The following is a 26,676-nucleotide window of genomic DNA, read 5'->3' as shown; positions in this document are numbered from 1 at the left end:
CAGTCACGCCGATGTCACCTGTTTCGTCCACGTGGTGCTCCGCACAAGCCTCCGAGTCCAATGGCGGCTTTCTGGACCAGCCAGCACCGTCCTCCTGCTCATCCTGTTGCTGCTGCTGCTGTTGCTGCTGCTGCTGCCGTCACCAAATGAAAGAGGATCTCGCACGACAAAACTCAAGGAAGCAGCGGCTCCTGTCGCCCCGCTCGCAGCAGAGCCCGCTGTCTTCTCCTCCTCCAATGTCCCAACAGCCACTGGTCGATCCTCCCGATCTGCGACTCGCTGCCTCGGCCCTTGTTGACGAGGAGGATGCTTCGCAGAACAATCCCGTTTCAGACTCGCAGACCGACATCCTCTCTGGATCCCGAAAGCGCAAGTCCGAAGATGCCGGCCACTTCCGGTCGTCCAAGAAGCACTGCGAGGTGCGGATTCTGTTGCTATCGCATCGGCGAGGGCCATCGTAGATCCTTGGAATCTCGTCCCCAAGCGAGTGCCGCTGAAGGATGGACAAGGCTGCAGCAGCCCGCACCGCTGCCTGTGATCCACGGCGATCTTCAATCTTTGAACGATATTTGCATGCCTCCCCCTCTATCGGTATGCCGATGCTTGATCCGTCCAATTGACACTGCCGCGGATCATGACCACCCGTGTCAAACGGCGTCGTCATTCTTCCTTGCAACCAACGCAGGACGATGAGAGCTACTGTGGCACCGTCGAGCGCATCGAGCTGGTCAACTTCATGTGCCACAAATATCTGGTTGTGGACTTCAACCCAAAGATCAACTTTGTCATCGGCCACAACGGCAGTGAGTGTCCAGCCGCCAGACCACACCCCGTATGATTTGGACAGGCCTTGGTCCTCTTCGCACCAGCACATCGCCACAGAACCGCATTACTTGAGCCTCGGATCTGATTCGACTCGCTGTGCTTCGCCTCCTGAAGGTGGAAAGAGCGCCATCCTCACCGGCCTGATGATCTGCCTTGGAGGCAAGGCGAGTTTCACCAATCGTGGCCAGAATCTGAAGAATTTCATCAAGGAAGGAGAGAGGTACCACAGAATCTGGTTGCCCACAGCATATCCGGATCAAACGATCGAGGCGCACAGATCCATTCTTGGAAGTGATGAGACAGCTCGTAATCGACGCCATCTGTTGCATTGCCGCCCTTTGGCTCTGCCCCTCCTTACAGTTCCGCTGAGATCACTGTCCGGATTCGAAACACTGGCGAGGACGCTTTCGAGCCAGGCACATATGGCGACTTCATCGAGATCACTCGCAGACTCACCGCCGACAGCGGCAAGCCACACACCTACAAAATCATGTCCAGTAACAGTAAGACCAGAGCAGCATACCCTCTCCCGCCTTGAGCCATACTGCCGTCCAGCCAAGATTTATTGCCTCGACATGCAAGCACCCAACTTACACTGATATCATCACACACCACGTCTCAGAAACCCTCGTCTCCACCAAGAAGGAGGACCTCGTAGCAATCTGCGACCACTTCCAGATTCAGGTCGAGAACCCGCTCGCCATCCTGACGCAAGATACAGCGCGCATGTTCCTGGGCAACAGCACACCTCAGGAAAAGTATCAGGTTCGTCTACATCCCAACGCCATTCTGGACACTGTCGACCCATTTCCAGGTCGAGAGGGGAAGTTCCATCTTTACCCTCCTTTCCAGCAATCTATGACTTTTTTTTCTCCGGGCGTTGGAATCACAATTTGGCCCGACCAACGATCGTCAACTAAAAAATGCGGTTTCTGTCGCAGGCTTTCTTGAAAGGCACACAGCTCAGCCAGCTCCACGATGACTACAGCATTATCAAGCAGAACCTGCAAAAGATGCGCGAAAGCACCCAGGTCCAGGTCAAGGTATATTGTCCCGCAGCTGCTTGTCGAGAAACACATCAGCTCTGGCCACAAGCCAACATAGGCCTGTTGATCAAGACTTGTGCATGCACAAGCCGAATCCAACAGCAACATCGGGGATGCTGTGCTCACCATCGTCAACTTATCTTCGACAGAGAATCCTTGAGCTCAAGGATGACATCGTAAAACTCAAGGAGCGGATGAAGGTGGGATCATTGCTTTATCCTCATCTGTTGCAGCAGGCATATTGGTGCCACGGGGCCCAGTACGCAGCGGTGTGGTTGACCATGACTCTCCGACAGGATCTTGAGCAAATGGAGGACTACCAGGACACCATCCACTCCTTGAAGAACGAGCTGATCTGGGCGACCATTGTCGATCAAGAGCAGGTACGCACGCATACACCGACATATGTCGGTGCGTGAACACTGCCCTTTGTCCAAGAGGGTAGTATGACGTTGTGGTGTCAGACGATGCAGCTGACCGCTCGCTACCACAGGCTTTGAAGAAGCAGCACGACGCTATCGAATCGCGACAGCGTAAGATCAACCGACGAGAAGAGCACGTCAGTCAGAACAATGTAAGTAACAACAGACAGGATTATTGCGTGTTGTGTGCTGCGGCATTGCTCTCGCGTCGTCGCCTCCGATCGGAATCTATCGCTCCCCCGCCCACTGTCACACTCCAACGACCACCAGGGGCTGCAAGCGGCAGCCTGCACTTTGGCCGATAAACTCTCTAATTTATCTTCGACTTCCATGCGTACAAGGCCGAGCTAGAGCGGCTGAACGAGGACATTGAGCGCTGTCGGGAAAAGATCGAGTCTCTGTCGTCACCAGTGTTCACCAGCCGCCTTCAAGAGCTGCAGAACGAGCGCGTCCAAATCAAGGACGAGCTGCGCGAGTGTTTGTCTCAGAACGAAGAAGTGCAGGAAGAGATCCGCAAGCTGACGGCTGAAAAGAACAAGATCACAGCCAAGTTCGCGGCCGAGAAGAAGCGTCTGGGAGCCAGGTACGGATGGACCCTGAGCCGTTCGTCATCGAACAAAGGGGGAGGCATATGTGAATGCGCTGGTCGCGGTGATGTGGTATCGCATCCTCCGCGCCCTCATCGCTCACCCATCGTGCCGATGTCTCTAGCGGTAACCGCGCTGAGCGGGAGCAAGAGCTGGAGGATATGAAGGAACGCCGGTCGGAAATCACTACCAAGCTCGAAGAGGTGAGAGGTTGCAAACGGCAATTGCTTTGTCGGACAGCAGTCTTGAATCGTCGCGGTGCGTCAGGCGAATGGCGTTTGTGGGCAATATATTGCTCCAGCATCAGCACGACCTTCGGCCTATCTTGACGGACACCTCGCCTCAAAATCCACCCAGATGGCTGCCCAGCGTGATGAGATCGATCAAGAGCTCGAGCGGTTCACCCAAGAGCGACAAGACGCCCGCGCCGATCAAGGCGGGCTGAGTCGAAAGGTTGAAGACATCCGCAAGCGCATCGAAACGATGCAGCAACAGACTCAGAACAGCGTGCTCGTCTATGGCAATGCCATGCCCAAGATTCTTGAAGAAATCGATCGACTCGACAGGGCTGGTCGATGGGTTGGATCCAAGCCGGTTGGTCCACTCGGTGGGTATTGTGCTCCGGCGATGACATCCGGATGCCTTCGCCACCAATACTGCTCTCGTCCGGCATGACTTTTGTTGCCGCACAACGATTTGCTTACCAAATGCTTGCACCTACTCTGAGTTGACACCGCTTTGTCAATTGTTGCGTCGTCAGGATTGTTCGTCAAGCTGCGAGATGCACGATACGGCGAGGTGATCGAGTCCTGCCTCGGCCGAACGCTGAACGGATTTGCCATCAGCTCCAACAGAGATATCTCGACTCTCCAGGGCGTCCTCAGAAAGTTCAGGAGGTAGGCTCTGGCTATTGCAGCCATATCTGGTCACTGCATTGTCCAGCACTACCGACGCTGCGCCACTCCCCGAGTTTAGTGTGCTGGGCACATCTGCCGTCTGCATCCCTTGTTCACCAGGTATCTCCGTTGCATTGGCGCGTTGCTTTGAGCAGCGATAATCCGATCATTCGATACACCAACGCGAGGAACTTTGACTTTTCCTCTGGAGAGCCTGAGGAGAAATTTGTGACGATCTATCGAATGCTCGAGGTCAGTATATACAGCAGCACGAGCACAAGCATGGACTGCGCCTGATTGCCATCGAGACCCGGGTCGCTCCCAGCCAGCGAATGCCGTTATGAACCAGCCGGATTCCGAGATGTTCGCCAGGCTCTTGTCCACGGCGTGGCTGTGCCCTTGCATTCTGCCCGAGTCTGTCGCTCAGGCCGCCGCCCACTGAAGCGTCCCACCCCTTTCCGAAACAACAGATTACCAATCCGGTTGTACTCATGTGTCTAGTGGTCAACCACAATATCGAGAGTATCGCGCTGGTCAACTCCCGTGTCGAGGGCTTGGACATGATTGCGCACTTTAACGGCATGCCTCACAACGTCCGGAGGATCTACGATCGACGCGACCTGTACGAGTGTGGTCAGAAGGGCATGGAGGGCTCATTTGCCCTCAACCGATGGAGAGGGGCCAAGCGGCTTGTTACAAACATCGAGTCTGATATTCGGTGAGTCCCTATCCCGGGCCGCGAGAATCGGCATCGCTTGTACCAAGAATTCTACAACCCAGCGTGAATCGCGCTGATTTGATCCACCGTACCGTAGTGCCGAGCAGGATGCCCTCAAAGAGAGCGCAGACCGGCTCGAGACCCTCAACATGGATATCACTGCGCTCTCGGTGAAGATTGATGACCGCCAGAAGAAGCGGCAGAAGCTCGAGGTTCGTTCCGGGTCCATTCTCATGGTCAAAGCCATGATCATTCAAGTTCTAGTCTTGCCACGACCATTTGCTGACGTGCGCCTTTGTTTAAAGACCAACAGTCACCAGCTGAGGCGTGAAAGTACAAACTTGCATCGGCGAATCGACGATCTTCAGACGGAACTCTCTGAAGACTCCAACCGTGGAACAATCCATGTCCTCCAGAACACACTGGATGTGAGTAGCACTGCTGTGCTTTCGATCCCAAGATGCGGCGACAGCATTGGCTGCGTGTGTTGGCTTCACGGCTGCCACGGGGTTGTCGTTGTAGCTGTCTCTTCTGCTATGTGTGGCTGTGGGACGATGGAATCGGCCCTGATTCGTGATGCAGCTAGCTAACATGTCCTTATAATATGCCGTATTTGGCGTCCCAGAGCCTGGAGGCAAAGCTCGATGAGTCCCAGGAAAAACTCACGATCGTCGAGCGCCAGCGGCTGGACCTGGTCGCAAAGGACACACCAATCAAGCAGCGAATCGAGCAGCTGAACGCCGAGAACAGGATGCATCACGAGCAGGTCAACAAGCTCAAGGTGGGTGCCGCAAACGAGTGAATGACACAGGTCGCACTGGTCATCAGCCCCCAAACGATCGCTTCACCGATAGCCCTCCCCCACCGCTATGCTGCAAGGACTACATGTGCGGGGCTGACATTTAATGCCATCCACACAGCGAGAGTTGAACGCCTACCTCGAGAGCCAAGATCAGATACAGGGAACCATTGCCACGGTCAAGGAGCAGATCGAGGACTTTTCCCGCGAGCTCGAAAATCTGAAGAGCGAATACGACAAACAGTCGAGTGAGATCGACGAGGCTGTGGAGACCGCTCTTGAAATCACCCAGAAGCGAATCACTACGCACAAAACCATCGAGGTTCTCCAAAAGGAAATCTCGCGAGTAGCAGCCCTTGCTACTGAGCAGGCCAAGCGGTGAGTTGTCGGGATGCCTTGCGCGGGATCTGTTGCCGTCGCCCCACCACCACTCAGGTTCAGCATTTTCGGGTAGTATCCTTGTCGCAACTAACAACAAGTCACCACGCACCTATGCTGCCTATCCAGGCACGGCGACAAGGAGGCTGTGTCGAAGCAGTATGAAGCCAAGGTGACCCAGTACAACCGCATCAAGAAGCAGATCAAGGACTTCAAAGGACTCCAGGATAAGATTGAGTCTGCTGTCGAAATCCGTGCCTCTTCGCTCGTTGCCTTCCGCGAATTCATCATCATGCGCGCCAAACTGCTGTTCCAAGAAATCATGAAGAAGCGCGGATACGACGGCAAGCTGGAATTCCGGGATGGTGGACTGTTTTTGCGGGTATGCGGCGCGAATGGGTGCTGCTGGTTAACTATCGCTCCACCGAGCTTAGCATCGCGGTGCATAAACAACATCTCGGCGGCATGGAAAGCCAACCTAGCGTTGCTGACTGCCTGCTGTGTTGCTCTACCCATCTAGGTGTCGGTCGAAGACCAAGCCAAAGCCCAGAGCCTATATTCCGAGACACAAAGCAACAAGTCATCAACATCCAAAGATCCCAAGTCACTCTCTGGAGGAGAAAAGAGCTTCTCGACCATCTGCTTGCTTCTCTCTATATGGGACGGCATGGCCAATCCGTTCCGGTGCCTGGACGAGTTCGATGTTTTCATGGTGCGTCATTCCTCCGGGTTGTGGAGGCATATCCAGAGCCCACACTGCCGATCGCATTAAGTGGGCTTGGATCCTGCAATCCATTCGTCTCGTTCTAAATATGCTACGCTTGTCCTCCCTTCAGGATGCCGTCAACCGTCGTATAAGCATGAAGTTCTTGATCGACTATGCCCGTAGCCGCGAGAAGCAACACTGCCAGTACATACTGATTACCCCCCAAGATATGAGGTTGGTACCAGGGCGGTGTGTGAGGAGTGGGTGTTCAGCATGATGCGCGGCATTCTTTGCCAATAGAAATGCTGACACCATTCTCACGGTTACCCGTGCATCTATAAAAGCTACATCAAAGGCATTGATAGTGGCGATGTCAAAGTCAGCCGGCTCGAGGACCCAAGTCGAAACGGCGGCTATCGGCAGCGGACGCTGGATGAGTTTACCGTGTGAGCGGGCGTACACAGCGATCCATTCCTGAACGGACGTCACAAACGTGCCCATTTTCACTCCACATCGTCGGAAGAGTGGCGAGCGATCAAAGCGAGAATAGCTCGCTGGAACATGCAGGTCTCTCCGCGATAACTGGATGGCTAAATCTGTCGATCGCCAAAGCGCATGTACTGGCATGAACGACTCGCTGTCCTGTCCATGTGCGTGGGCACCTCCCCCAGACTAGATGTCTTGTTGTCAATGGAGTATCTGTCTATTTGAGAGTATTGAGTGCGGACTGAACAAGGCAAGGATCCAAGTCTGCCAGTTGCCTTGAATTGCGAGCCAAATGGACTCGGACCACCATCCGATATCGCCGGAAGACGAGGTTGGTTGCGAATGTGTGTATTCAAGCAGATCGAGCCAATGGCAGAGGGACAGGGACGGCAGAGACAGCCCATGGCAATCAATGGCAATGGTATCGCACAGGAGGCCGGGAACGGCGGGGTCGGGATCGCATCGCCGCCAGAGGCGACAGATCCAGGACCAACGCCGGCCAATAAATAAGGAGAACAAACACGCATGAAACATCGAGAACATGATGGAGCATAGCGGGAATATAGCGGGAACATAGCGGGAACATAGCGGGGATATAGAGGCGCACGCAGGAAGCGGAGGGAGCAGGTGGGCGACGGGTTGTGGCTGGGAGAGAACGAGGCGCAGCAACGAGGCCAGACGGGACAGAGTGCAGCAGCGAGACAAGAGAGACTGGGTCACGCAGTTGCAGACGGTGGTGGAGACGGTGCTGGAGACGGTGCGGGGACGGTGCTCGCTCAGGCAGCAATCGGGATGCTGCTGCTGCTGCCTTCCATCGGGACGGCAGTCTTGGCGATGGAGTGAGGCAGAACCAGCACGGGACACGGGGATCGCTGTGAGACATATCCGGTGATGCTGCCTGCAGATTGTGGGAGACGAGACGGGTGGTTGGGGTGGCGGTTGGGATGTGCGGGCAATGGAAGCAGACACAGTGAGTGGGTGGTTGTGGGAGTGGTTGTGGGTGGATGTGGGAGCGGGTGGCCGACATTGGCCAGTCTCGGCATTGCTCTGATGCGATCCTGGAGTCGCCGATCGAGAGAAACCACACTGCACCGCATCAACAGGCCACACTGCACCGCAGCAGCATGGCACACCGCAAAGACAGACAGACACCACACACCAACTCACCAGTGCCAGCGAGGGGGCCATGTGGGTGGGCACCCATGACAACCAGTCGCGGAGCGCGGTCGCTGATCTCCATCATGATGTGGCCCTTGGCCTCTCCATGGATCACGTTGAGCGAGACCTTGTTTGCGACGCCGCTTGCTTGGACAATCTCCTGGACAAACTTGGTGAGGCGCTGGGTGACCTCGACGATCTCGCGGTGTTCGTATGCACATTGCATGGCAGAGACTGGAGGCAAGCAGAAACGAGCGGAAGCACAGAGGAACGGGGCAGCGTCGGGACATGCGAAGGATGTGAGTGCGACTGAAGGACTGGCCGGGTGGCCGACTGACTGGCCGACTGACTAGATGACTGACTAGATGACTGACTAGATGACTGACTAGATGACTGACTAGATGACTGACTGACTGGCTGGCCGACTGACTCGCTGATCGACAGAACAACAAGCCACACACAGCACCAACACTCCATGCACCAACACTCTATGCACCACCGGGACCCGCAACTTACACAGCGACGGCTTGATGATATGGAGAATCTCGACATTGTCGGTGGCCACCACGCTGTGCTTGAGTGCGTGGAGGATGACGGTTCGCGAGAGCTCAGAGATCGAGTCGATGGGGATGAGAACGAGGTTGCTGGCGGCCATTTTGAGGACAGACTGTGGTGCTGGTGCTGGTGCTGGTGCTGGTGCTGGTGCTGGTGCTGGTGCTGGTGCTGGTGCTGGTGTTGGTGCTGGTGTTGGTGGTGATAGATTGCAGATTGCAGATTGCAGACTGGATTGCACACTGTGGGCGGTGATGCTTTCGAGTCGAGGTGGTGTCGAGGCGGTGTCGATGGAGGCCGAGAGACGAGCCAGGGAGGGAGTCTATTTATATCCCTGTCTCCAGCCGGCCATGCCAGGCCGGGTCAGAGCCGCTCGCGATGCATCCACCCCCCTCATTTTTTTTTGCAGACATGGCGACTGTTGGTCGGCGGCGCTGTGGTTGGTCATGTCACGAGGGCCAGTGGCGGCGGCGCGTGGCGCACCAGACAAGGGGGAACAAGCCTGCGGACGGACCTGTGACAGACCACTTTGGAAGCAGTTCGGGACCACTTCCGGCACAAACCGCTCGCCGGCTGCCATTGGCTGGAATTGGCTACACGTGGATCGTCGCCACCCTTGGCGAGGCAGCCGCAGCGAGGCAGCCGCAGCGAGGAAACCCAGGTGGATGCCGTCTGGGCAGACCTGTTCTGGCCGGGCTGGTCCTGTTCGGGTCTGTTCGGGTCTGTTCTGGGCCGGGGCTTGCCTCGGTGTGCCGTCCGGCTGCGTCGGGTGACCAGTGGAGGGGACCGGAGTTGAGTAAATCGCCGTCGTGGGATCGCAGTCGAGTAAATCGCAGTCGCGGAGGATGATACTCGCAGATGACACTCGCAGATGACACTCGCAGATGATACTCGCAGATGCTGCCTGCAGATGACTCGATGGGACCATCAACCCTGTCCATCGACTCTGTCCATCGACTCTGTCCATTGGGTTTGCCGTTTCCTGAAAGCCATCGACACTGCCACTCCCATTGCCGAGACCCAAGCGAGACCTAAGCGAGACCCAAGCGAGACCAGGACACCACACACACACACTGTGCAGCCATTGGTCACCTCATCGCCCCCGGCTTTGCCCCAACACTGGCCTTCGTCTCCATCTCCATCTCCATCTCCATCTCCATCTCCATCTCCGTCTCCGTCCGCCCGTCTGTCCTTCTCTCGAGTCGACCCTTCCTGCCTCGGATCAGCCCACTCAATGTCGTCCAGCCATCCTCTCGTCGCCACCGGTGCCTCGTCCTCCTCGGATTATCCCATTCCATACGCTTGGGATCTTGCCAAGCGCCAGCCCACCCCGCTCCCCACTTTCATCTCAAAATTCACCATCGAGCTCGATGAGGAGCCCACCTTCAACGGCGACGAAGACTCTTGTGCCGGCACTGACCTCTGTGGGTCCATCACCCTCGATGCCTTCGAGTCCCTTCCGTTGGCCAAGCGTCTGATTGTTGTTCTCCAAGGCGTCCATCGTCTCGCCGCCGATGGAGAATCCTTCACCGCCAAGGGCTCGTCTCATTCGCTCGGTGCTCTGACCGAAGTCTCCGAGTTCTCCGACTCGTATCTGGACTCGCGGGAGGTCTGGACTGGCACTGGGCTTCCCCGTGGACCCAACTCGTTCCGCTTCTTTTTCAAGCTCCCGGGCCATCTGCCTGCCACGATTCCGGGTCTGACCGAGTATCTCGTGCGAGCCCAACTCATCGCCGATCGAGACTATGAGGTCATCCGCCCGGTCACGGTCCACCGAGTTGGCCTCGGCTCGCCCGACGGCGTCTACATCGACGCCCCTCCAGCCTGGGACGACGATGACTATATCCGTCCCCCTCCTTCCGACTGGCGACCACACACCCCCAACCCCCCTCCTCCCCCGTACGCCTGATGCTTTCGGCCGGCCCCTTGAAGCCGTCCGTCGCTATTGGAGACCCATCCCTCAGCGTTGGAATTCCAGAGCGAATCCACTCCAAGAGTTGTGCTTCCCTGCTTGTCGAGAGTAGCAGAAGCCATAACCCCCTGCTCGCGAATCTGTGGCGGACTCTTCTCTCGCTGCTTGCCTAAGATGGCATAACCCTCACAAGTGTCATTCGGTTATCGTCATCTTGCCATGCTTGCTCCTGAATATCAAAAGAAAAACTATCACCGAACATTTGTCCGACCCATATGCACCAGAGCGCACATCGTCGAGGTTTGAGCCGCTACTCCTCCCGCTGCGGTGGATCAGCCGACCCACCGAGGGGGGCAAGGCGGGAGCCATATCTCTGCCTGTCTCGCTCGGCGCGAGAGAGCGCCGAACACTGCATCGACGCTGCGATATATCCCACGCCTTCCCCCTCCGTGACAGGAGAAAGCCCATATCGCGCCGCGGAAAGGGACCAAAGAATGAACGGCTCTCGAGCGAGTGCATTCCTCATCATTGTCTTGGTTGCCCTTCTCTCGACCACAGCCAGCGCCTTTCCCGCGACCTCGGCCGCGCTTCGCAGGTCCTCCAAGAATGCGCTCCCCGCCTTTGCCGTCCGGGACGCTATCACCAACTCGACGGACGGCAATCCAGATATCGTCTCAGGCGGCATGAGCAATCCTTGGGGCTTGTCTGCTGTGTCCGTGACGGTCTACGTATTCTGTAAGTCCGCGAGCCTCTCTCCACCCATCCATCCTCCCTCACCTCTCACTTCACCGGCCCGCTGCTTGCCTGGAATAGCGAGCTCGGGCCTGGGCTGCAATCCAGGGGTGCTGTCGCCGTGGCTCTCTCCCGACCCTGGCAGTCCGGCTGGCAGCCCCTTGCATCAGAACGCGACGCGGCTGGCTGGTTGGCTGCACCCCTCCAGAGATGCCTCTGCTGTCGCCCCTCATGCTGATACATGGACGCCGTCGAGTCCTTCCAAGAATCACTGCGAATGGTTGGACTGCGTCATTGTTAGTGCCGTAGACTCTGACCGCTCAAGCTCCACACCGTCCTTGTCTCTGCGTTTTCCCTGAAGCGACCCGTCCGCTGACAGCTGCCCTGGCAATCGAATCGATTCTGTTCCTGATTGCCGGCATTACCTTCTGCTTTTGGGGCCTGAGATCCAACAACCCAACGCTGTTCGTGGCCGGAAGCCTTTTCGGAGGCATGTGGCGGTTCCCATACTCAAAAGCCTTTGGATGCATTGCAGGCAAATGCGTCCACCCCAGCACACGCCAAAGGCCTCTGAGAACGACACGACACTGACTCATGGCCACGCATTACTCTTCCTCCTTCACTCTTTCTCTCATCCGTCCCTTCCTTTCTCTCTTCCTCCACTGCCCAACCAGGACTCATCGTCTTCCATATCCTCCATGCGATTTCGGAACGCCTCAGCTTCGGGCCCAACGGCGACTGGGCCTACATCATCCTATGCGATTTGGCAGGGTTCCTGGGGGCCATGGTCTTCATGCGCTATGTGACCTTTGGGACCATCATGATCGGCCTGGTGACGGGGTATGCCCTCGCCCAGTATATCCTCATCCTCGGAGTCGGATCCATCCTTGACCACACCAGCCACATCATCTACACGCTTTTGATCTCGATGCTTGGCATCGTGGTCATGTTCTGGGTCGAGCGACTGATTGTCGCCTGTGGCTCCGCCTTTGTGGGCTCGCTCCTGGTTGCGGTTGGAGTGGACGTCTTTGCCCGAACGGGATTCCTGGAGCTGCTGGGCATGGCCATGATGGGCCCGCTTCCGTCGCCTCAATTCTACCCAGGGGCCATCTGGGCATTCGTGTCGATGGTTGGCATCCTGGCTGCTATCGGAGTGGCCGTGCAGACTCGCCCGCCCGTGTCGGTGCCAACATCGCATTGGTGGTATTACTGGTTTGCTCCTCGTCCAGGCCAGCCACCCACGAGCTGGATCACCGGCAAGCCGATTACCTCACTGCTCGTGAATCCTCCTGCCAATACACTGGTCTAGAGCAAATACGTCCGGAACAACGATGACGATACCGAGAGTCGTTGCTACCGGCACCGGGCACCACGGCAACAGCAACAGCAACAGCAACAGCAACAGCAACAGCAACAGCAACAGCAACAGCAACAGCAACAGCAACAGCAACAGCAACAGCAACAGCAACAGCAACAGCAACAGCAACAGCAACAGCAACAGCAACAGCAACAGCAACAGCAACAGCAACAGCAACAGCAACAGCAACAGCAACAGCAACAGCAACATGGGCATTCCAGAATGATCGCCACGACCCAGCACTCGCCCACACCACAATCTCTGTGTGGCGACAGATGTATTGACGACGGCAGCGACTGAATACATTTAGAAAATGCCCAGACAATAGTACATACAGGAGGGGAACATCAGAATCCAAGCGACTATGGAGCAGTGGTGGTGGTGGTGGTGGTGGTGGTGTCCACGGCCATACAGTGTCTCCAGCCGGAAATGAGCAGGATCGGCGATGAGGAGGGGAGACGGGTGCAATATTGGCTGCTCGGGTGCAGAAGATCCAGGAGGAATTAAACTGCGAGCAGACCGTTCAAAGGCGGCAATCGGTGCCTAAAAGCACTATTCGCAGGCGGCTTTAGGGTGCTGATGGGGTTGGCGGTGTTGCCGATACAACAGAATATGATGGGTATGATTGCAGGCATAATTCAAGATGACCAAATCTGCCGGACATGCAACTCGACAGACAACAACAACAGCCAATCAGGACAGAGCATGTGGTAGCCGTCCAGATTAAGCGGGAGGCACATATAAATAGGGGAATAGTTTTGCGGTACGGAAAGATTAGGGTGGCACAGCGGAGTGTCTCTGCTGGCTCACAGATCGAAAGAGCGTAAAAGACGGCAGCCAGACGCTTGACGGCGACTTGGGGAGGGGGAAGGTGACGGTGTGAACTGGGCAGTTACCGTGAAGCCTGAGCCTGAGCCTGAGCCTGTTTGGTGTACGGCTCAGGTCGACTCGGAATAGTCTTGGAGTCGAATCGACAGTGTGCTCGAGGGCTTCCGGAGCGAACTCGCCAGAGTGGTGATAGACGCGTTTGATGGCGTGCCCTTTTGCAGCCGGACTCGCCGCTCCTCGGGCTGCTGGTACGAATACGAGACCGATCCAGTGTAGCTTCCAAAGGAGCCTATGCCGCCGGCATTGGCAGTGTAGCTGGTGCCGAGACCCGAGGTTGGAATCGGGATGGGAGCAACCCTGCTGGTGCTTGTGGATAGCAGTCGCGCCCCAGAGAGACTGTCGGCCGAGTTCTGCGCGTGCTCGTCTCCGCCGTCGGTCGAGACACTGTGGTGTCGACGGCGATTTCGGGATGAACTCAGGTGGCGCAGAGACAGCTTCCGCTCGTCCATCAGTAGATCGGCTCGCGACTTGCGCTGCTCCGGCTCGGGCTCGTCAGCATCCGAGAGGCTGAGCATATCCTCGAGGCTGTCAGCATCATCCTTGGTCTTTGGACGGATTGGCCGGCGGTGTTCGTTGGCATAGGTTTGCCACTCCTCAAGCCATTTCTTGGAGTTTCCGTTGGGAGTGATTTGTTTGGCAACAGCCTCAAACTCGTCCGAGAGACTCTTCCAGTTCAAGACAGCGCCGTCGACGAAGCTGATTCCGAGATCGTAGGCCAGGGTCGCGAGAAACTCTCGCTCCATATTCTAGCAACAGACAGGGCAGCTGCGTTAGAGCCGCATATACTCTGGCACAGACAAAGGGTATCTTTGTCCAAGCAGTGGGTGGATCAACTTTGATGTTTCCCAGTCCGCCGGCGAAACAGCCTCCGCTCCGTCGCCCCATCGGCATCGTCACAGTGAAGACGCCTGGACTCGCAGAAAACAGCGAGCCAACGTCACAGGCCCGACTTACATTCACCAGGACGACGCTCAGCCCAATAAGCTTGGCCCAGCGAAAGTTCCGCATGTACTCGCTGTCGTCGAGATACTTCTTGGCCAAGATCAAGCCGACTCTGGAGGTCAACATTGTGCAAACTGACTGTCAGTGGCCGAGACGCTTTTCGGCAGATTGGGCAGCAGGAAAGCCATCAGAGCACATCCAATATGCGAGCATTCCCGGGCTGATGTGTGGGAGGGGGAGGAGGAGGGGAGGGGGACTTACAGAAACAGACGAAATTCGCATCCGGAAATGAACTCGCGGCTGTCGCAGATGCTCCGCAGCTTCCGCACATAATACACGGCCAGGAGCGCAACGTTCGTGGGAACGGCGGTGGAGTAGAGCAGACAGGCGATGAAGATGGTGATGAGTGCCGGTGGGATGGTGAAATCGACGGGCTCGACTGTCGCCATCATCGACACAAGGGCAGCATCTGCGGCGATCGAAACGCTGCGGCTTCTTGGATCGTTAGCCGATCGAGCGCCACTCGCGGGACTCGAGAGGCCCGAGATGACGTTGATGGGATCGAACAAGCTGGTGTCGGACAGAATATCCCGAGCAGTTTTTGGCATCGACTGAGGTTCGTCTGGAAGGCCATATATCGGGGCAGGGTCGGGAGGAGACGGCTGGGTATGGGAACTGTGGGACGATCTTGGACTCGGCGTGCCCGAGCACATCAGATGAGCCAGGGTTTCCGACAAGTAGCGCAGATACGGAGGCAGGCTGCGACGAAAGTGCGCAACCCAGACGCGCGAATTCGAGTAGAACATGTTCGGGGCGGCGGGGGCGTTGGGAGCGGTGAAGGCCATGGCCGGGCGACGGGCCTGCAGATTGTTGGGCACGGGAATGGGAATGCCATTGCCATTGCCATTGCCATTGCCGTTGCCGTTGCCGTTGCCGTCGCAGGAGGGCGGGGAGACGGGCCCATAGTTGGGCAAGGCCAGCGACACGGAAGACTTGCGCTGCCATGGAGCGAGCTCGGAAGGCGCCTGGGCCGTAAAGGAGCTGACGGGATCGTATGAATCGATGTTGTCGGCCGAGCGACCACCTTGCGATGAGCCGGCCCAGGGGAGCTGCGGCGACCAGGGAAGCGACAGCGAGGCCTGGCGGTTTGTCGAAGTCTTGGGCGAGGGCGAAGACAGGCCAGCCAGGCGTTTCCGTGCAAAATACGATGGAGACGAGAGACCCAGCTCGTCCGAGGCTCGATGCCAGGGGTCGTCTCGGAAGGAGCCATTCAGAAAGGACGAGGCCTGGACCAGGTTGGCCAGGGAGTACCGGGACGTGGAAAGGGCGTCGTTACCCGATTCGACAGATTCGGTCAAGGGCGAATCGGGTGAGGCCAGAAACGGGCGAGGGTCCGATTCAAAGGCGTGCGGTGCATGGACAAACTCCAGGCGCTCCTGCTCTGGGAGCTCGGCGCCGGTGGAAAAGAGAGACATGCGTGGAGGAAAAACGATAAAGGAGACGGAGAGCAAGGCGCCGACAGCGAGTGGTGGGAGCCGCAGCGATTCTGGGAATGGTGCGGTGGAACGAGATCCGTCTGGGTTGCAAGCAGGATCTGCAAACACAGATGAATCGCGGGAGAACGAGACCGAGACGACGCATTGGTCAGTGGCTGCACGAGAAGGATGCGATGCCAAGGATACACGCGGCTGCTCTTGGATGCACACGGCGACGGACAATCAGATTTGCAGGGGCGAACGGGCGGACAGCCGAAGCCTGCAAACCAAAGCCGTAACTGAGGCCAAGGCTGGAGCCGGAACTGAAGCCGAGACCGCGAGGATCCAACAAAACAAAGGGTGGGGACAAACGGAGAGGCAGACGGCAGCGAACCCGAGACTGCTCGGGCCATCAATGCGGGAGGTGGCATCAGCCCCGTCGGCGATCTCTGCCGGACAACACCCAATGGAATAGAATTCGACTCACCGGCCCGGTTGGATGGGGAAGCGAGAGCAACGCCGAGAAGGCAGGCAAGCCGGACCAAAAGCAGACCGGACTGGACTTTGAGTCGGCGAGACCAGGGCGAGGAGCCGCAGGAGCGCACTGCACACAGCATCTGTGGGCTGCCACAACAGGGGCCGTCCTCGCCTGGCTCTCGCTAGCCCCTCGCTGGCCCCTCGCTCCACAACAACAACAGGGGCTGTGCCTCGCGATACTGTCCACGCGACCGACCTTCCTGGCACACGGCCTTGTCAGCGTGACCCAGGATCTGCCCTGAGTGTGACCTGCAGTGCGAGCCTTGACACGGTGTGCGAGCATCGCCAGCATCACCAGCATCACCAGCGGCTGCTCTGCGGGCACTGACATGCAGCCACGCAACGTCGCGGTGCCGGTGCCGCTCGCTCGCGACTCGAGCCCTGTTCTCGTCTCGATGTTGCCCGGTCGCTCGTTCCAGCGAGTCGGTTCCATCGGCCGGCGTGCTGCCGTCGCTTCGAATCCGTGCTACGACACATCAGCAAACCGTGCGTACCAGCAGAGACTCTGAGCACCGAGATGTCGGAGCCACAGCTCTCAAAAGTCCCACCCGCGGCCTCGCCCTGAGCTATATCGCGGGCCTCGGAGCAATCCAACTTTGTCCAAAGTGTCTTGGCGGAATCGACAGCCCGAGAGTTGCCTATCTGCACGATGTTCCATGCCCGGCCGAGAGAATTATGCTGGGTGTTCGTCTCGCTCGGCATATGGATCCAGCCACAGTTGCGTCCGTGACTGGTCGAGCGTGGCGCCGGTCGAATGTCACCAAGGAGGATTCTGATGCCGTCTTGGTCGGACCCGACCGGCACGAAACTCTGAGCATCCGATCTGCTCATTCACAGTGGCCGAGTCCAATGAGCATGCCCCTGGTCGAGAGGAGCGCCGTAAACAAATGATCGAACGAGGACCGACCGAATGTCGCTCCCGCGATCAGCAAACCTTGAGCCCGACTTGGGCTCCACTCGAACGCGTCGTCTGACCGATCAGTCCTGAAACTCAGCACTTGGTCCTCGAAAAGTCCATCGCTCCGATTGCTGCCGCCGCTGCTGCTGCCCCTCTGGAGAGATGTATAAGAGCTGTGCCGTGACCGACTGGCAAGCGTCTACTCGCATCCCAACTCGAGCCCACAGTCTCCGCCTCTCGCCTCAGAGCCGCACGAACCCTGCTCAGCAAACCAGTCCTTGAGCCTCAACAAACACGACCGGCACTCGCAGATGGTCCAGCGAAGAGTAATCATTCCAGTCATTGTTCTCATCGTCGCCGCAGGTGTTGCAATTGGCATCTGGCGGGCCGTTGAAGCACAGAAGGCATCCGCCTCGAGCTTTGCCGCCGTCAATCCGTCGGCATCCGCGAGTCCCCCGGGCAGCTCGGCTCCAAATCCGGTGTATGTGGCTCCGATTTCAAGCTCACCAGCGAGCACAGCTCCGGTGACCCAGTCTTCCCTGCCTCTGTACCCCACAGCATCAACATCTGTGCCTGCAGTGTCATCAACGTCATCCTCGCCGTCGCCAACATGCACCAAAATCAGTGTGCGGCGGAGTTGGGACGCTTTGTCGGATGCCGAGCAAAGTCAGTTTGCAAATGCTGTCAACCAACTCAAGAAGGGCCCCAAGGTTCCAGGCAACACCTTCACCTTTGATGACTTTGTCAACATCCACTACACCGATGCCATGAACGCACACGGGGTGGTCAGTATCAGGGGTCTCTAGTTGCTGCTCTATGAGCTGGCCCAAGCGACATGCTGCCTGGGAGTGCGGCTGGCACACCAAAGCTGTATCGCTCTGTGGAAAACGGTGCGATTGACCAAGAACTTGCAGCAATCAATATTGATTTCCGACGCTTATCTGCACGCCGCAGGCTGCATTCTTGCCCTGGCACCGAGTATACATCAAGATTTACGAAGAACATCTACAGCGGATCAACAGCAACATCACGCTGCCGTACTGGGACTGGAGCAATCTCAAGGTTTCGCAGTCGCCACAGCTGTCCTCGATCTGGGGGCCATACTGGGGCACACACACCTACATTGGCAACAACTGCCTTCAAGACGGAATCGCTGCATGTATGTCTCAGCCGCTCCTCTATGAGTCGACTCGGGTAGCCGTCAAACGGACCGCCACCATGAGCTGCTTCCTGTGCGGCATGGACGAGCGCTTCAATGGTGTGGTGTGAGCTGGAGAACGAGGCATATATATCTCGTCGCTGCAGCTTCTCCAGCCCACCGACCGAGTCATTCACTCACATGGCCATGCCATCTGCAGCCTGGGTCAAGATGTATCCCACACAGCTTGCTGGGCAGTGCATCAAGCGCCAATGGACGACAGCGACAACCATCAGCGCCTTCACTCCTCAGAATGTGATCGACCAGCTCGACAACGTCACCTCCTTTGCCCAGTTTGCACCGTCGCTGGAAGCCTTCCATGGATATCCGCATGGTAAGTTGTCCCTTGATGGCGATGGTTTGTCTGGAGTGGACAAGCAGAAGGCTCCGATCTAGCTTGAATCGTCGACAGCACTCGAGCGGGGGGTATTTAAGGGCGATGAACGTCCGACAAGGAGCATTGATGTTAAAGCTATCTATTGCTGAATGGAATCTCGCCTGGGGACAGTCAATGCCGGTGGGCTCAACGGAGACTTTACAAATCCGCGCTACTCCCCAAACGACCCAATCTTCTTCCTGCACCACTCGTAAGCACAACTGCTGGGGATGTTTGCGATGGGGCTATTGGTGGCCACCGCTGGACAACCGGCGATGGTGATGGTGATGGCTTTGTGCCTTCTGCATGGGTGGTGCCGGCTTGGGGCATACAGCGCCCTGCCGCATTGCATCGTGCTCACTCCATCCTGTATCGATGCGAACCCTTTGTCCCGAACACAGAAACATCGATCGACTATGGAACAACTGGCAGCAAGTCAACACGTCGAATGTATTCAACTACGGCGGGCATACTCCTACCGGCGCTCAAGCGACGCTTCAGGATCCCTTGACGATATTTGGAGTCAAGGTATCGGACGCCATGGACAGCTACAACCAAATGTGTGTCAGCTACGAGCCACCGCCATCGTCGCTGGCGAGTGACATCCCGACTGTCCTGGCCAGTCCCGAGGCACTTACGGAAGACGCCATCCAGGCTTTCTGGCCAGCCGGGCACATCAATGTCACATTCATTCGGCAGCTGGAGGCCCAAACGAATCAATTTGTCGAAGCATTCAACACTGCAAATGCAGCCAGCTGATGGCGAGGCGAGCACCAGAGCAGGAAACCAGCCAATACAGCCCTCCAGCAACGAGCGATAGCACGCCATAAAATGGATCGTGGTGGCAGAGGGGACATGCAATGGATTGTGGGCAGAGGGGACATGCAATGCAGCCAAGGATCTGCTTTAGAAGACGGATCGATAACTAACGAGAGACTTGAGCATGGACCAGGGCGAGCAGTGCGGTGCCAGCCGGGATTGCCGCGGCACATTTGTTCGGACAGGAGACGGCGCACTGGCTCCGCAGAAACGACCGGCCCCTACTCTTGGCGGGCCAAATATCGCAAGAGCGCTTGACCGATACCGCCCATGCAAGCGGACGGCAGCGGATGCAAGTGGATGCAAGTGGATGCAAGTGGATGCAAGTGGATGCAAGTGGATGCAAGTGGATGCAAGTGGATGCAAGTGGATGCAAGTGGATGCAAGTGGATGCAGACACAGGGCCCAAACATCAGCGCTGCGCGGCGGAAAACAAACGGAGTAGTTGGTCGAGCCGTCAGCTTTTCGCTTTCCACTCCGTCCGTATCAGTGCGTCGGCTTGCCCGCTTGCCCGCTTGCCCGCCTGTTTGCCGCCGGCTTGCGCATCCGCTCATCATCCGTCGCGCACGACTCCACGACCACCAGCGCAGCGATGCCTGCTGGGCGGACATGGCCATATCCCATCCAGGGCCGACTCGCCCGGCAAGTCTGTCCAGCAGCACTTGTCCAGCAGCGCCTGTCCAGCATCGCTTGTTCGGCAATTCCGTTTCCCGCCCCATGTTTGCGCGCCAGGCTGGGTCGTTGTCCGCAACTCCCGCCAGATCGGTTCGTTGGGTGCCGAGCGGGCACACCGCTCTGGTGATCGATAGGCCACACCAGTGGTCGGCCATCGACACAAACTGTCCCTCGAGACCCAAGCCAGCGCAGCATGCTCTGCAGCGGAGACATGTCCGCCCGCGGAGTGTATCCCCCGGTCGACCGTGCGAAACCACTCGCCGATCCTCAGCCGTCTGTCGCCCAACCACCTCCGCCCGCCTATCGACCCCTCTCCCTTCTTTCTCTGTCTCTCTGGTCTCCTTTCGCCTTTGCGAGGGTCTGGGCTGGGGAACTGCGCTGCTCAGTGGGGGTGGGATGCGCCGGACGACGTCGCTGCAACAACACATACCGTTTTTGCATCCTCGGACACTGTCAGCAGCAACAGCAACACTAGACAGAGCTGAAGGGATACCCGCCAATTGACCCTGCGGTTTAACAGTGCCGATACCGACAGCCCTCGACAGCCCTCGACAGCCTTCGACGGCGCTGGACAGCCCTCAACGATGCTCGATACCGCTCGATACCGCTCGATACCGCTCGATACCGTCCAACAGCCGGCGCTTCCACCCCTCACAACAAACAACACCACTCCCCTTCGACAGTCAGCACCAACGGCCAGGACTGCCCTGTTGTCGCCTTCGTGCTGTGGTTCGGCGCCCGAATCCACAGCCGCCCAAAGCCCAGCCGGCCTCACATTGGTCTCCCGCCATCCTGTCCGCAACGAGGACCCTTCTGAACCAACAAGCACGCCGACTCCCCTACCTCCTCCACCACTGGCAAGCATCGATCCAGGGCGCCCGCTCTGCTCCTCCGCCCGTACTGCCCGGGCTATAAGGCCGGCGCCCGGCTTTGGCCCAGCTGGCCAAGGTCCTCCCACGCCGCCCTGCAACACTTGGTCCGGCACGGTCTCACGGCGCATAGTACTCCGGTGCAGACTTGTCTCGCCAGCTGCCTCGAGTCAGCGAGATCCATCCACAGCCTTATTTCCGCCACAGCCAACCATCGACTGCTCTAACGCAGCCATGAGCGACAGCCATCCCGATCGCGCCCAGTTACCCGCAGAAACTCTCGGGAGCCAACTCAACAGCCAGCTCGACGGCCAGCTCGACGGCCAGCTCGACGGCAGGTGGAAGTCCATCGCTGTGCTCAAGACCGGCTTGACCCGCAAGGCCTCCACCCGGCTCGCATCCCTCATCAAGGGCTTCTCCCGGGCCGGTCGCCGTGAGTCGACAGTCACCCTCCGCAAGCAGCCCACGTTTTCCTGGTGTCTTGGAGAGCTGGATTCGGACCCGGAAGACCAGAGCCCGTATCCGACTGGCCGCCAGCGACGACAAATCGACTCTGCCTTGGCCCAAGACGGGCATCTTGTCCAAAGCCTGGACCGGACCCAAGACACCGATCCCAACCGCTACTCCTCTACCACAACCCTGCACGACGACGATGCTTCCGAGGTCGTCTATCTCGACGACTTTTGCAACCCACACCCGTGCCCACCCGCCAACTGGTCGCCTTCGCGCCGGCCCTTCTCCTTTACGACGCAATTCCGCCATCTTCCTTGCCCGGGGTCACCCGCAACTCTCTCGCTTCCGATCACGCCGGCGTCGCCCTTGATCTCGTCCTCGATCACAGCATCGCCGTCCTTGGCTGCGGGAAACTTGGACCTGGAGTCATCTGGCACATCGACGTTGGGACGAAACGCGTCGCCTCCCTCAGGATCAGCCACTAACGACCCACTTTACGACAACGATTGTAACAACAGCAGCGACAGCCACGTCAGCAACGACAATGGTAGCGACGACAGCGACGACAGCGATCGCAAAAGCGACCGCCGCAACAGCTGCAGTAACGACAGCGCCCGGCCGACATCCGAGTCCACCCTCGCAACAATGGTGCACCGCCCCATCTCGAGCGTCTCGATCCTGTCGAGCGTCCGTCTGTCACAGCTATCCGAACCGATCTACGGTCGGGCGAGCCCCGATAAATCGTCAGCAATCGGTCGAGCACAGTCGGAACCAGAGCCCAGGCCCGCACGTCCTGCCCTGGCTCCATCTCCAGCCACCGTGACCCGGAGCGGCAGTCGGGCCTCTCGAAAGGGTCGTGGGCTCATCCGCCGCATGGCCCATCTGGTTTCCTCGCATAAAGGCCCTGCGACGCTTCGGCGCCAGCCCGGCCATGTGCTGGAATACACCCCTGCATATTCGGGCAAGAACGAGTTTGAGCGCAACCACTTGCCCGGCAATTGGCACGGACGCAGGCCGTACGGCGCATATCCGGACACATCGGCAATCACGGCGAGCGCACCCGGCCAGGCCGGCAACAAAGCGATGCAGGTATCTCGGGCACCCCAGACATCTCGGGCACCCCAGGCATCTCACGCATCTCAAGTACGCCAAGCCCCAATGCAGCCCCAGGCACCGCCCCGGTTCGAGGCGGCGCTGGACAGCAGACTCAACCAGCTGTTCCTGGATATTTGTGGCCCCGAGTTGACGATCGACGATCTTGCAGCCAAGCACGGGTCCGGCTTCGGTGTCCCGGGAACTCGCGGATGCCCCGCCCCAACTGGTCGGGAGGCTATCCAACAGCCGCCGATCTGAGGGTAGTGCTGTTTGCTGGGGAATGGCAGCCCACGAAAGGCTGCTCGTTTGGTCCTGGCTTTGTCGCCTGGCCCGTGTTGGATCTGAATCTCCCCGCGGCCTGCCGCCTTGCACAACTGTATTGCATGACCATCTTGCACACTTGCCCTTCCATACTACTTGGCCCTTTCTGCATTGCCCCCTTCTGCCTTGTCTTGCCTTGCCTTGCCTTGCCTTACCTTGCCGATACCTGCGATCTCGAAACTGATAGCCTGCTTTTCTTGACCCACACGCAACTGCCCTGCCTTGCACGCCCACTCATGTCACTCCCCCCCCCATATGCGCATACATTGTTTTACAGCCCGTCCCAAATGGAACGGGCGGCACTCGCTCATCGCCTCGATTACCGAAATACATGCATCATCATCATCATCATCATCGCTGTTGCTGGGACTGGTTCGTTCCTGCCAGCGGGTCTGCGACGGGAGCTTCGATATGGGTCACGCCAACCAGACGCCGGTGGCTGTTGTCCCTCATGGTCCCCGCGACGCTCACCGCCACCTCCGAGACAAAGGCCATATCCCTGCTTCCCCCACCCAACCCTCGCAGGCGGTGCAGGCGGTGAAGCCTGGCTGCGCTCCAATTCGAGAAAGACTCAAAACCTTCTGGCGGGACGGGTTTGTGGTGCTGCGCATACTGAGTCCTGTGTTTTCTGTGTGTCCTGTGCTGTGGTGGCGTCAGGCTGGCCCCGGGCGACGCGCACGGCCCTCGACGCGCCTAGTCGTACCAGCCGCCGCCACGGCCTGGCCACGGCGACGAGCCACCACACCTTTTGAGGCGCCCGTCTGCCACCCGTCCATCGTCCGTCCGTCTGTCCGTCAGCCATCTGTTCTCTTTCGCCTTCCATCTGCCTGCAACCCACTCCCATCCCTCCGAGTCTGGCGCTGAACCGCACCTGCACTTGCATCTACACTTGCATCTACACACCACCACCATGTCGCTCTTGCTCAAGATCGTGTGGCTCCTTGCCTGCGCGGCAGCCTGGGCCGATGCCTTCAACGTCTACCTCAAGGTACTCGTCTGTTTTGCTGCAAAGCAGGATGTCTGGCCATGCGGTGCATATGTGGCTGAAGCAGCAGCCAAAGAGGAGCGAGACCAGACAGGAAGGATACGCCACGGGCTTCATCAAAGTCTCCCGAGGTGTCTCCACACCGATCTCTCGACCGAGCATACACACAGGCATAGCAAATGGGGCAGCTGGTTCGGCAAAGCGCCTCCCTATGCCAAGCAGTGGGGAGAGCAGGCCGGGGCTATCATCGTGGCGGCGATCGTCCCCACGCCTCCATGCCCTCTGACTCCGCGAGCCTTCACTTACCGCCGCACTGCTCGGTATATGCTCCGCGTTGCTGCTCGTGGTCTTGCTGCCCGTGGTCTTGCTGTCCACGGCCTTGCTGCTGCTGCCAACTATAGGTTAATGAGGTGATCTGGAAAGCCGGGAGTCAATATGCCATCGAGGTCATGTGCACCCAAGACGGAAACCGGTTCAACAACTCGGCTGCCGGCGGCGGCTTCACTATTTCGTTTGTGGTAGGTTTCTCCCTTCTCTCCGCTCCTTCGCTGCGCTGTTGCCTGTAGGGTAGGGCGACCGATCCCTGGTGACATGGGGGAGATTGCTGCCCGCCTGACACGCTGGGTGTGGTTAGAGCGGGAATGGACTGCTTCTGGCCTCGAGCCTTGCGGCCCATGTCGCGAGCAGCCGGAACCCATCGCCATCGCCATCGCCATCGCCATCGCCATCGCCATCGCGGCGCCTCTGTCGCTGCGCTTCGGGAGACTGTTTGCCAGAACCCATCTCGCATCTGGCTGATCCGTCATTTCCAACTCGCATCCAGGACAACACCGAGCGCCAGCTGGCAATCATTGGCTCGGGCACGTTTCCAAGCAGCATCAACTCGTCCCTGGTCTCCACGAATGTGTCGGTGACGGTCCCCGGCGATCTCGCCACAAACACCTACAAACTGAGGCTCTGTCTCACCGCCGACAACTGCCGATCCAACACCGAGTCCCCGTTCGTTGTTCCCGTCAGCGGTCACAGCTCCAACAACCCAATCAACCCAAACAACCCCGATTCTCTCATCACCAACACCCCTGCCCCGCCCAGCACCGGCTCGATCATTGGCATCTCGGTCGCCGGCGTTGCCTTCCTGTGTCTGCTCGGAGGCGGCGGCTTCTACTTCTGGAGAAGGTGGAGAACTAGATCGATCATGAAGCATGGAGATATCTCCCACCAGCAGCTGCTGGATGGCTAACTATGTTCGGCCGCCAGTTGATAGCCGCGGGCTAGCGAGCAGAGCACGCTGCAGCCAGTACACTCAGTGCACCCAGTACAACACAGCCGCTGCCAGATAGAAGCACCATAGTCAGACATCGGCCAGCCTGCCGATTACTCAAGAATCATCACTTACATGCTGGACACGCCAGTGATGTCCAGCACAATGTCCGCTCTACTAAACCACATCGTTCCCCTCTTTCTTCTTGTTCTTCTTCCCGCCATCTATTCCCTCGCTCATCCTTGGCGCTCCCGGGCACTCTGTCCGCTTTTCTACGCACGCCGCCCCCCGACTTGCCTGTCGTTCCCGCGTCGTGGGCGCTATGCTCAACATATGATCAAATGCAATACATTCCGAATCTGTGAATCGCGCATCGCCGCGGGCTCTGCACCTCCTCCGCCTTTCTCCTTCTCGGTTCGTGCATCGTCGGTCTTGCCTGGCTCTGCGAAACAATCACTCTTTCCCTCTCGTTCTTTCTCTCGCTCGTGGTGCACCCATTCCTCAGCTGTGGCGCCAGCTCCAAGAAGAAACATGCCCGAAGATCGCAGGACTCGTCGATGGCGTTTGTGGCGGCGGATATCTAGGAACGATGCAGCCGAGTCTCCGCTCCCGCCGGGTCAAGAATGGTCCCGATCGGCGCCCCAACGGCGACTGATTCCCTGCTCTGGCCCAAGGCAGACGGCGCAAACGCCTCTTGCTTCCTCCTCCCTCCATTTCTCGGCCCCCTCCCCTCGAAGAGTGTAAATCATGTACCATATCGCTTTGGATGAATTGCTGCTTGCGTTGTCATTTTTGGTGTTGTTTTGGATGGGGTTGTAATTAGCACTATCTTGTAGCTCTGGCGTATGGGGTCTTCGTAATGGCGTCGATATAATTTTGGCCTGTTCCAGTGTTACGGCGAATGTCTCGCTGCCTCGCCCGGCGGCCTTTTGGCTGTTGGCTTTTGGCTTTCCTGGCTGGTGCATGGCGTCCAGTCAGCGGCTATCGATTCTGGCTGACACATTGCATGCGACGGGAAAGAAAAAGATGCATTCCGAATCGGATCGAGGGCTGGCGCCGCTGCGTGTGTCGGCTCAGCGCATCCGCGACAGCCACGCCAACAGGAACGGCGGTCCTCTGTGCACATAGAGGGCAGCAAGACGAGCTGTGCGACATGCATGGCGCACGCGGCTGTGGCTGTGGCTTTGGCGGTGGACGGGACTGGCTCCGGCCGCTGCAGCGATATCGGTCGAGGGGCGCTCACGGGCCCATGCAGAACACACCGAGTCCATGTCGGATCTGCACCATCGATACCCAGCCCGCCAGCCCGC

General features: G+C 58.2%; 10 protein-coding genes across 10 annotated transcripts; 8 read left to right on the top strand and 2 right to left on the bottom strand.

The window, feature by feature from the left end:
• Positions 1 to 236: 236 nt before the first annotated feature.
• Positions 237 to 6,827, top strand: BJ171DRAFT_472081 (uncharacterized protein; the record flags this gene model as incomplete). Its single annotated transcript, XM_053108640.1, has 22 exons — positions 237 to 419; positions 686 to 832; positions 870 to 1,045; positions 1,186 to 1,328; positions 1,448 to 1,590; positions 1,788 to 1,868; positions 2,021 to 2,254; positions 2,365 to 2,445; positions 2,635 to 2,876; positions 3,005 to 3,083; positions 3,238 to 3,487; positions 3,641 to 3,776; positions 3,932 to 4,028; positions 4,247 to 4,494; positions 4,592 to 4,706; positions 4,815 to 4,922; positions 5,120 to 5,275; positions 5,415 to 5,671; positions 5,801 to 6,053; positions 6,192 to 6,383; positions 6,508 to 6,611; positions 6,722 to 6,827. The coding sequence occupies 22 exons, from the start codon at positions 237 to 239 to the stop codon at positions 6,825 to 6,827; spliced, it is 3,531 nt and encodes a 1,176-aa protein (XP_052969835.1).
• An 812-nt stretch (positions 6,828 to 7,639) lies between these two features.
• BJ171DRAFT_596199 (uncharacterized protein) lies at positions 7,640 to 8,676 on the bottom strand (the record flags this gene model as incomplete). The annotated part of the gene is made up of 3 exons (XM_053114662.1): positions 7,640 to 7,761; positions 8,031 to 8,255; positions 8,538 to 8,676. 3 exons carry the CDS (start codon positions 8,674 to 8,676, stop codon positions 7,640 to 7,642), a joined length of 486 nt encoding a protein of 161 aa, XP_052969834.1.
• Positions 8,677 to 9,721: 1,045 nt separating this feature from the next.
• On the top strand, positions 9,722 to 10,745 carry BJ171DRAFT_491372 (uncharacterized protein). The gene has a single exon (XM_053109722.1). It carries the CDS (start codon positions 9,808 to 9,810, stop codon positions 10,480 to 10,482), a length of 675 nt encoding a protein of 224 aa, XP_052969833.1. The 5' UTR covers positions 9,722 to 9,807; the 3' UTR covers positions 10,483 to 10,745.
• A 952-nt stretch (positions 10,746 to 11,697) lies between these two features.
• BJ171DRAFT_254722 (uncharacterized protein) lies at positions 11,698 to 12,957 on the top strand. Its single transcript, XM_053106716.1, has 3 exons — positions 11,698 to 11,707; positions 11,892 to 12,627; positions 12,779 to 12,957. Exon 2 carries the CDS (start codon positions 12,002 to 12,004, stop codon positions 12,524 to 12,526), a length of 525 nt encoding a protein of 174 aa, XP_052969832.1. The 5' UTR covers positions 11,698 to 11,707; positions 11,892 to 12,001; the 3' UTR covers positions 12,527 to 12,627; positions 12,779 to 12,957.
• A 555-nt stretch (positions 12,958 to 13,512) lies between these two features.
• On the bottom strand, positions 13,513 to 15,879 carry BJ171DRAFT_472077 (uncharacterized protein; the record flags this gene model as incomplete). The annotated part of the gene is made up of 3 exons (XM_053108639.1): positions 13,513 to 14,208; positions 14,417 to 14,516; positions 14,666 to 15,879. The coding sequence occupies 3 exons, from the start codon at positions 15,877 to 15,879 to the stop codon at positions 13,513 to 13,515; spliced, it is 2,010 nt and encodes a 669-aa protein (XP_052969831.1).
• A 1,488-nt stretch (positions 15,880 to 17,367) lies between these two features.
• BJ171DRAFT_254687 (uncharacterized protein) lies at positions 17,368 to 19,822 on the top strand. Its single transcript, XM_053106714.1, has 5 exons — positions 17,368 to 18,099; positions 18,269 to 18,473; positions 18,673 to 18,846; positions 19,021 to 19,099; positions 19,290 to 19,822. Exons 1-5 carry the CDS (start codon positions 17,626 to 17,628, stop codon positions 19,645 to 19,647), a joined length of 1,290 nt encoding a protein of 429 aa, XP_052969830.1. The 5' UTR covers positions 17,368 to 17,625; the 3' UTR covers positions 19,648 to 19,822.
• Positions 19,616 to 20,741, top strand: BJ171DRAFT_254694 (uncharacterized protein). The gene is made up of 2 exons (XM_053106715.1): positions 19,616 to 20,063; positions 20,104 to 20,741. The coding sequence occupies exons 1-2, from the start codon at positions 19,832 to 19,834 to the stop codon at positions 20,514 to 20,516; spliced, it is 645 nt and encodes a 214-aa protein (XP_052969829.1). The 5' UTR covers positions 19,616 to 19,831; the 3' UTR covers positions 20,517 to 20,741.
• BJ171DRAFT_596194 (uncharacterized protein) lies at positions 20,732 to 23,471 on the top strand. Its single transcript, XM_053114661.1, has one exon. It carries the CDS (start codon positions 20,967 to 20,969, stop codon positions 23,055 to 23,057), a length of 2,091 nt encoding a protein of 696 aa, XP_052969828.1. The 5' UTR covers positions 20,732 to 20,966; the 3' UTR covers positions 23,058 to 23,471.
• An 859-nt stretch (positions 23,472 to 24,330) lies between these two features.
• BJ171DRAFT_254672 (uncharacterized protein) lies at positions 24,331 to 25,405 on the top strand. Its single transcript, XM_053106713.1, has 2 exons — positions 24,331 to 24,623; positions 24,929 to 25,405. Exons 1-2 carry the CDS (start codon positions 24,555 to 24,557, stop codon positions 25,343 to 25,345), a joined length of 486 nt encoding a protein of 161 aa, XP_052969827.1. The 5' UTR covers positions 24,331 to 24,554; the 3' UTR covers positions 25,346 to 25,405.
• Positions 25,406 to 26,261, top strand: BJ171DRAFT_254666 (uncharacterized protein). Its single transcript, XM_053106712.1, has one exon. The coding sequence runs from the start codon at positions 25,502 to 25,504 to the stop codon at positions 26,108 to 26,110; it is 609 nt and encodes a 202-aa protein (XP_052969826.1). The 5' UTR covers positions 25,406 to 25,501; the 3' UTR covers positions 26,111 to 26,261.
• Positions 26,262 to 26,676: the final 415 nt, after the last annotated feature.

This window comes from Polychytrium aggregatum, assembly GCF_025602895.1.
Source record: "Polychytrium aggregatum strain JEL109 chromosome Unknown BJ171scaffold_6, whole genome shotgun sequence".
NCBI lineage: Eukaryota > Fungi > Chytridiomycota > Chytridiomycetes > Polychytriales > Polychytrium > Polychytrium aggregatum.
The sequence above is the reverse complement of the archived record's forward strand: the minus strand, read 5'-3'. Positions and strand labels throughout refer to the sequence as shown.